Here is a 9,529-nt window from a genome sequence, read left to right on the forward strand (position 1 = left end):
TGCACTTCCCGCATAGCAACCCTGATCAAATGGCTATACTACTACAACCTGCCTGAATTTGTTTTCAAGAAGGTTATGAGTACAATTACTGTGGTGCTGATATTTTTCCCAATCCCTATCCGACACCCATGCATGTTTAAAGGCCGCATCGATCATCAATGTTTGTGCGTGAAGGTGGTTGCACCAGAAACCTATTTTTGGTTGATCTCAACAACAGAAACCTATTTTCAGTTTTTATTTGGGCGCGGGTTACCTATTTCCAGTTCGAGACATAGAGGATCGACATACTAGTCTAATTAATCGCCTCCCCTAAAAAGAGTCTGATTCATCACCTCGTTTGTGGACAAAAATGGTGACGCACGAGCTGATTACACATGCTCGTAGCAGATGAGTGTGAAAGGAAAATCTCACGTACCCACAAAATTCTTTGTCATACCTACCCGTACGCGCCAAGATACTGTAGAAATCGCGATCAACCATTAATTGAACTTTAAGTTTGAAAATCTAATCTCAACCGAGTGACAAAAGAGCACCAAAAGAACCATCCATCTTCTCTCGAATATTCCTTCTCTAGGACCTTGCACTCGAGCACCGGCACTCCATGCGGGTGAAACTAGTCTACTTGATTTTTGTCTACTTATTAATCGGCCAACTCTTTCTTTTTAATCTACTAGTAAGCGTGCACGTGCAACGCACGTCTCTACTAAACACATGGGTATTAATATTGAATTTATATTCCATTTTTACTTTGGAAAATAGAAGATATGCAGTCCAAGAAAAAATCACAATCATACAATTTATGGCAGTCAATAATCAGTTCGGTTTGTTGTCCCACGATTTGCCTATTTGGGGATGGCATGTGAAGTTCGAGCATACCATTTACAAATCACAATCATACAGTATGTGTCACACATCCAGGACAATTATATTTAACCTAGTGCATAACAAAAATGGAATTAAATATGTCATGAATATTTCAGAATGTCTTTATGAACTTGATATGACTTATGATAAACATAAGCATTGTCCAAGTGAACATGTAAGAGATACAAACTTGGAACGAAGAGAGAGAAATAACGGTCGTTGGAAGATCTGAATCCGTCCCCTCTTGGGTTTGGGATGCTTGTTATCTTCAGAAGTTTAGGCTCCGCAATGACCGAGAGGTTGTCCATGGAATAACAGAGGGCACTGCTAGCGAGCTGGAAGAGTCCACAGGTAGTTCGAACAATTTTGCCCTATTCCCAATTTCAGACAACAGCTTCTCTTGGAGTACAACTATGGTTCAGACATACACTATCTGGTAATACATAGTTGCATAACATCTTCAAGCCAAAAAACAATCCTTAGTAAAACATTACATTTGATTTGATAATGAAATGAAGAGAAGGATTTTAACAGCAACTATTTTCATGGTGCAAAAAAAAACAGGGCTTAAATGAATTAAATCATACACCTGTTATGAGTAGCATACTCCTAACTTCCTAAGGAAAAAATAACCCAACATGCAACAGTCATTGAGGACCTGTAGGAAGAAAAATAGCAGGTATATATGTTGCCAACCTGCAGAATCCATACCCAACTATATAATACAGATGCAAACTTTCTTGATGCCCAAACAGACACGCTATCCATTCTAAACTTAAGGCAACTCATATGGCTTGGTGCAAGGATTTAATATGAAGCACTAAATATGTCAAAACAACCTTTTTTTAGTACTTGTTGGAACACAACATATAGAACGGACATCGAATCTTTTAGCAAAAATCTACATACCTTCATGTTGTAGAGATCAAGCTAGCCGAGTCTTCAGCTCTATCCTCCAAGGCTGCAGCCTCCTATGGGTACCAATAAAGTAGAGTACTTCTACAACCTTTTGCTGGACAGAATTAATTTGGGAATGAAGAAATTCATGTTTCAGAATGTCAGCTCTTCCAATAGCCCGGTTCAAGAGTTAATAACAACTGAGGTGATATACATTCAATACAAGAATCCTTTAAACCTCGAGGATGTAAAACAACTTCACTGCAACTATTATTTGTCGTACATGGTTTCTATTCTAATTATTGTACCAGATGTGACCGTAGCTAAAACAGAACAGAAAACACTAATGAACTTTTGCCACTATTATTTGTTGGACATACTTTCCATTCTACTCCCTCCGTTTCTAAATATAAGACTTGTTAGAAATTTCAATAGGGACAACATATGAAGCAGAATGAGTGAATCTACACTATAGAATATGTCTATATACATCTGTATGTAGTCCCTATTGAAATCTCTAAAGTCTTATATTTAGAAACGGAGGGAGTAATTATTGTACCATTCCTATAGAAAAACATAATAGGGAAAACTAATTAACTTTTTGTCCCATCACAACTATCACTAACTAATGAAAACCTCATCGATACATAGCCCTTTCCCAGGGCCTACATATTTGATCCGTTGGTGCATCTGTAACATGTTACATATATTTATTCTAGCACTACTACTACTGCAGATTGGCAACACAAAAATTATTCTATGTTTATCCCTTCCTTCATGTGTTTTTCTTGTTTCCCCCAATCCAACTTCTTGATCTGCCAACCATCATCTCAATCATGACTGAACACAAGAAAACATCCACCAAACGCTCGCAAATATGTACACGCTCGGATGCAAATGCAACAACTGTGCGTGCTAATGCAATAATCCAGAGAACAGGTTGCAGGTTCTCTGATTATGCAAAAGCTCATGGAAAACACAAATTGGCAGGTTCTCAGATTATGCATAGCTCATATATAAAGCAAATCCGCAGGTTCTCATACCATGGTAACTCAAGAAACTCAGACGCTATACAAAGTTCCTTGTACATCTCCGGTAATAGAATGTTTCTTCTATAAAGCACTTTATCAGTCTATCTCTTGACAGCAAAATATGGAACAGACTAAATAAACATTGCAATAGAAATAAAAATAACAATTCTTTGCACTTCCCCAAAACCAATTTGGTTTGCATCTTGTATTTCAATTAAAATACTATGGAAGGCAACATGATTAACAACTTCAAAGAGAAATTAATTGTATAAAAATTGCATACAGACAACCCTGGATAATATCGATTGAAGTGAAAGATCAATATTATATTACCACTAATATTTAGAGCAAAGAATGTAAATGAAGTATAAACTGGAATTTCTACTAACAAATCACAAAATGGGAAATAAGAAAGAACCTAGAAGATACAAAATGAGAATAATCTTCAAGGTAATGAACAGAAAAAAGAATGGAAAATAAGAAAGAACCGATAGATTTTATGTAATGGCTAAAAATAAACTTAATGGGGTATGTACTTACAGAATGCGTTTTTTTCAAATATATGAAAACTATGTAAGATTGTAGGCAGCAAGACAGGACCAAGGCCCTAAGGGGGAGAGAACAACACGTGAATATGAGAGAGGCCTGTCAAGCCAACACGAAGCCTGTGAATTATAGAATGACATTTGATACTACTTCCACAGTTATTCTCTGGTGAAGAAGATATTTATCAGCAACACACAATGCAACATGCAAAAGGAACTATTTTGCATGATGATATTTGTCTGGTAGTACAACGACGAAGCAAAAAAAGGCAATTATCATTTAACTACTATTATCCTATTTCACATCCATAGAATATGTGTAGGGAAAATGATAATAATCAGACATGTTCTCTACAGAATAGTAAACGTGCACGTGCAACGCACGTATAAACACTTGGAAGATATATTTCCTCATTCATCGTAGTTAAGAGGCACTTATTCAAATAAAAAATTTATAAGAATATTTTGCATGGCATGAAACGACAAATGTTACGGTCTCATTTGGGAAACGGTTGCGCCTCTTGTGATGTATAGGAAAAATTAATATGGCATGAAACGATGAATGTTCATGTCTCTGACACACAAAAATACATGAAGCTGGACAACTCCCTAACTAACATGGAACTGCCTAAGATACTGTTAGATACTATGCACCGGAAAAAATAAGTTTGAAATACAAAGGCCTAAGATTTCAGAGTATTGCGTCATCTCATATGAAACTAATAATTTGGGAACAATTCCTACATGCCTAGCAACAAGAGCAAAGATATGTGTACGAGCATAATGAGTAGAATTCAATTCTGAATATAAAGAAAAAGCCACAAAGATGACTTTGTTTTTCATTGCCATGTGAGAATCGAGGCTTGAATCTTTCATCATTTACGTCCGATGACATACAATATACTCATACAGCTCCTTGCATTAGTGTTTTCATAATTAACAAAATGAATAAAAAAGGCTAGAAATAGAGCCTTATGTGTGATCAATGCAGCATACTACTAAACAATGGATCCAAAATGCACCGGAGCTAGTCTGGAAGGCAGAAAACAAAAGGCCTCTTTAAAGACCTTGAGGGAAAAAACTACCAGGGAAAGTAAAGGTTAAATATGAGACCAAAATCATTTCCTTGTGGCCAATCCTGTATTATTATGCTGCTGCTACTACTATTATTAGTAAAACAGATGGTCTAAAATTTTCTGCGGGGTCTAGCTCGAGACCTGTGCATGGCCGGAAGAGATGACCTCATGGAGGGTGACGCCATGGAGGTTGCACCTGTACATCAGAATAGTAGACCAACTCATATTTTAGAATGAAGATGGTCCATTTGTATCTCCTATTTGGAGTTCATCTTACCAATTGGAAAAGAGGAATTATGGGTGACATCGACATTATCTTTGTTTGAGGCATGTTTTTCTTTTACCCGCGCAATCCGTTGCTTATTTAAGCACTCTGCCCTCTGTTCTTTGGATAGGCCGACATACCAACTGGTGCCACTTCTTAATTTTCAGCCACCATTTACTTCTTCGAGACGATGACTCACGGAGCTTGTAGATGTACACCCTACAATAAAATAGGAGATGAATTTATAAACAAGTAGTAATAGGTGCAACAATACAATCTTATATGAAGTGGATGAATATACCATTTGTATGTGTGTTGGTTATGTTGCTAAAAGCAGTACATTGCACAGACCCTACTGAAGAAACATGTATGTGTGCCACCGGATCATGGGTAACACTATCCCCAGCTGAAGGAATCTTCTGTTGGAGGTTTACACGACGCCGGTGCAGGGATGTTGGAGGTTTACACTATCCCCATCTGTATGTGATTTAAAATGTTAGGTTTATATATCAACATACGTCCAGATTGCCCGTCTTCAGTAGCAGACGACAAGAGGTGTACCACATCAGTGATGACGATGCCAATTTATTTGACGAAGTTCTCCCGTCTCTTCTCGTAGTCGACAGCGGTATGAAACAAACAGAGCAGCAACAAAAAAGGGTCAGACAAATTAAAACACGATTCCATTAAGAATAAGTTGGAAAGCATTCATGATTCATCCATGTCGATCCCACAGACGTTGGCGATCATGCCGATGCCCATCTCCATGGCGAGCTTGGCGAGGAAGAGGTCGTCGGCGAGGAGGTACTCGCTGAACCCTCTGAAGCCCAGCAGCCAGCGGAGCAGCGACGATCGCTCCATCTCCGCGAAGCACCGCACGATGTCGCCCGTGACGCGGCCGCCCTCCAAGGCCGCGGTGACGTCCGCCGGCAGGCTGGAGAGCTTCCTCCCCGCCCGCGCCAGCACGAACAGCGCCTCCGCACTGGCCGCCGCCGTCCCCTGTTTCGCGGCGGCCGCGGCCGCCGCTGTTGTTGCCACCGCCGCCGTCGTCGCCATTGTGGGGGGGGGGGGGGGGGGGGGGGGGGGGGGGGGGGGGGGGGGGGGGAATGGCAAGGCGGGGCGGAGTGGGAGGGAGCGGAGGAGGGAGAGGCGGGAGGGGGGATTCTGGCTATGAAGGCGGGGGTGGAGGTGGAGGTGGAGCTGGCTGAGGTGGGGTGAGGAGGATTGGTGGCGGTGGGTGGAGGGGGAGGAGGGCAGCATTGGGGAGGGGGAGGCCATGGCTGGCGGCGAGGGGAGGGGGGAGGGCGGCGGCAGGGATGGCGTGAGGAGGATAGAGCAACCGACGGGAGAGCGTGGGGCTCTCGTGTTTTTTTTCCTCGAGCCTGGGGGGACGAATGACGGGGTCGATCGTGGGATTAGTGGGCTGAGCTAACCGTGGTGTTTGATGCCAAACATTCAGATAATTTGGATCGTTAGATCTTTCGATTGAATGGATGAGATGAATTGGTTCTCCGTCCTCTCGTGCTTTTATAGAAGTAGTAAATAAAAAGGCAAATTTTTTGTCTCGTTTTAAAAATATATATAAAAATAACTGGGCCTACTCTCCCCTCACTGTACATAGGTGTATTTCTTAAGGAAAATACTAATGCGTACTATTATGTAGTAAAACTTTGTTAGTTTCCTAAAAAAATTAGTACTCTAGAGTTTTTATGACATTGTCATGCCAGTTGAGCTTAATCAACTTGTAAAACAAATGACCATTAATAGAGCGTGCACGGCGGAGTGATGGCGTCCAAAGTATTGTTTTTCACAATAACTAAACGCGAGTCGTCTGAAAATCCAATTTGGGTTAGTTGATTTTCGCTGGAAAGTAACATGTGTCGGAGGGAGGGAAAAAGCAGCCGCTGGCTCGCTGGAGAAGCTTCCCCATGATCTATTGTTAGCCAGCGTGGTGGGGGTGGTAGCACGGCGGTGGTGCAAGTTCACCGGATAAAGAAATCGGTCATTGCTGGGGCTATAGGGATGGCCCGGGGTGGGATAGGGGGCGGCAGTACCGCGATGGGTCGTGGTTGGGGGGAGGGTGAGGCGGCTAGACTAGCGCTAGAGCGCCGCCGGCCACGTGTGGCGGAGGCTGGCAGTTTGGCCTAGGCAGGATTGGCGGCACTCAAGGAAGAGGATAAACGGTGCATTGGCCCGGGGTAGAAGATGATCCAGGATCCGTTGGATCTTGATTCAACAATTTAGTTAAACTCGACTTGTCACAAAACTGTTTTCAGTCGACTGGCTGTTAGCCAGGCCCATCGTTTTTAGAGCATCTACAGCCGGACTTTGCAAATCCGGCCCCATAAATGCCCGCGGACGCGATCGGGCACGTCCGCGCTGTGACCGGTCACGCCTCAAATTATTCACTTTGCATCCACCTCTCTCATATTTCATCCCTTAAATCCATACAAAGCATGCAAAAGAAATCCTACGTACTACCCTAACTACTCTTCATCGTCCGAGATGTCCACGACGACGGTGTCGGACACCGGCTGGACGGGCGGGTAGGAGGGCTCCAGCTCATCCTCCTCCTGTTCGGCCTCATCCATGTAGACGAGCATCTCCGCCCCCTCCACGGCCTGCTACGCCTCCATCTCTTGCTGGCGACAGCGTCTGGCCTCCGCAACCCAATCCGACCGAAGGGAATCGAGAATGGCCTGCTGCTTCGCCTGCAGATCCCCGTCGCCAGCGTCCCCCACATCCTCCTCCTCTAGATCCACTGCATCTGAAGGTAGCCCCGCGGCGATCCAGGCTTTGTGCCTAGCCCGGATCTGCTCAAGGAGCTCGAGCAGGCGCTCCGGCATCAGAATAGCTCGCTCCTCACCCGGCGGCGTGGAGGCATGGCTATTAGGCAGACGGGTTGAGTAGAAAGTGGCGGCGATGACGGACAGGAGGAAAATGTAGATGGATGATAGGTTTTCGATGTCGCCGGTCGACTTAAATAGTCGGGCTAGGCACTACGCGGCCCACCGGAGTTGCGCCACACGACACCACCAGTCCAACGGAGGAGATGAGTTTCGAACCGCCGGGTTTCAAGGCGTTTCCTTCTAGGACGCTGAGGGAGTCCTGGATTAGGGGGTGTTCGGGTAGCCGGACTATACCTTCAGCCGGACTCCTGGACTATGAAGATACAAGATTGAAAACTTCGTCCCGTGTCCGGATGGGACTTTCCTTGGCGTGGAAGGCAAGCTTGGCGATGCAGATATTCAAGATCTCCTACCATTGTAACCGACTCTATGTAACCCTAACCCTATCTGGTGTCTATATAAACCGGAGGGTTGTAGTCCGTAGGCAAAAAACTCCATATACAACAATCATACCGTAGGCTAGCTTCTAGGGTTTAGCCTCCTTGATCTCGTGGTAGATCTACTCTTGTACTACCCATATCATCAATATTAATCAAGCAGGATGTAGGGTTTTACCTCCATCAAGAGGGCCCAAACCTGGGTAAAACATCGTGTTCCCTGCCTCCTGTTACCATCCGGCCTAGACGCATAGTTCGGGACCCACTACCCGAGATCCGCCGGTTTTGACACCGACATTGGTGCTTTCATTGAGAGTTCCTCTGTGTCGTCGCCTTTAGGCCCGATGGCTCCTTTGGTCATCAACAACGATGCGGTCCAGGGTGAGACTTTGCTCCCCTGACAGATCTTCGTCTTCGGCGGCTTCGCTCTGCGGGCCAATTCGCTCGGCCACCTGGAGCAGATCGAAAGCTATGCCCCTGGCCATCAAGTCAGGTTTGGAAGATTAAACTACACGGCTGACATCCGCGGAGACTTGATCTTCGACGGGTCTGAGCCACAGCCAAGCGCGCCGCACTATCTCGAGGGGCATGATCTAGCTCTGCCTCCGGACAGTGTCCTGGAGGCCGCACACGCATCGGTTCCGACCCCTAACTCGGAGCTTATTGCGCCAATCGAGGATGAGCGGTTGGACGTCACCTTGGGGGCTTCGATCTCAAAGGCGATCGAGCCGAACGCTAGCCCCGCACTCTGCATAATCCATGACTCCGAGGATCCGGACTCCTTTCCGAACTCCGAACCCCCCGCGCCCCTGCTGATCGAATCCGATTGGGCGCCGATAATGGAGTTCACCGCCGCAGACATCTTTCAGCACTCGCCTTGTGGCGATATCCTGAACTCTCTCAAGTCTCTCTCGTTATCAGGAGAGCCCTGGCCGAACTACGGTCAGCGAGGATGGGATACGGACGATGAAGAAATTCAAAGCCCACCCACCACCCACTTGGTAGCCACTGTCGACAATTTAAACAACGTGCTCAACTTTGACGCCGGAGACATCGACAGCATGGATGACGATGCAGGAGATACCAATAAACCAACACCCATAGGGCATTGGACAGCCAACTCATCTCACGATGTGTACATGGTGGATACCCCTAAAGGAAGCGACAACGAGGAAAAAGGGGATGGGACGGGAGATCGACCCCCCGAAAAGCAATCAAAGCGTCGACGCAAACGCCGACCCAAACCCCGTCTCGACAAAAACCCAGCCATAGAGCAGGACGAGCCGGTAGAAGACGAGCAAGCCTTAGAGCAACCGTCCGAACAGGGCAACACGGATAGAGAAACCGAACATCCCTCCTCCGGCGAAAACGGCATTCCGGACGACCTCACGCCGGATAAACCTATGGAGCAGAAGAATCTCCACGAGAGGCTCGTTGCAACTGCACGCAGCCTAAAAAAGCAGAAGCGGAAGCTAAAAACAGCAGAAGATGCACTCCGGATTAGATGGAGCAAAGTAATCAATACCGCAGGTAAATACGGCGACAGTCGCCGCACTAAAAGCTAT

General features: G+C 45.4%; 1 protein-coding gene across 5 annotated transcripts; it reads right to left on the reverse strand.

Moving 5' to 3' along the window:
• Positions 1–963: 963 nt before the first annotated feature.
• On the reverse strand, positions 964–5,928 carry LOC125556416 (protein RETICULATA-RELATED 4, chloroplastic-like). Of its 5 annotated transcripts, none has more exons than XR_007305089.1 (5): positions 5,417–5,923; positions 5,240–5,287; positions 4,980–5,155; positions 4,555–4,897; positions 964–1,876 (listed from the first exon to the last, which is right to left on the reverse strand). XR_007305089.1 is itself a non-coding variant. In XM_048719158.1 (3 exons), exon 1 carries the CDS (start codon positions 5,732–5,734, stop codon positions 5,387–5,389), a length of 348 nt encoding a protein of 115 aa, XP_048575115.1. In that variant the 5' UTR covers positions 5,735–5,928; the 3' UTR covers positions 3,506–4,897; positions 4,980–5,155; positions 5,240–5,386. The 5 variants fall into 5 exon arrangements, 1 of the variants encoding a protein (XP_048575115.1); XR_007305090.1 differs by having other exon boundaries at positions 964–1,322; positions 1,774–1,876; positions 5,240–5,923; XR_007305093.1 differs by having other exon boundaries at positions 4,555–4,609; positions 4,691–4,897; positions 5,240–5,921.
• Positions 5,929–9,529: the final 3,601 nt, after the last annotated feature.

Source organism: Triticum urartu, chromosome 1 (assembly GCF_003073215.2).
Source record: "Triticum urartu cultivar G1812 chromosome 1, Tu2.1, whole genome shotgun sequence".
Taxonomy (NCBI): domain Eukaryota; kingdom Viridiplantae; phylum Streptophyta; class Magnoliopsida; order Poales; family Poaceae; genus Triticum; species Triticum urartu.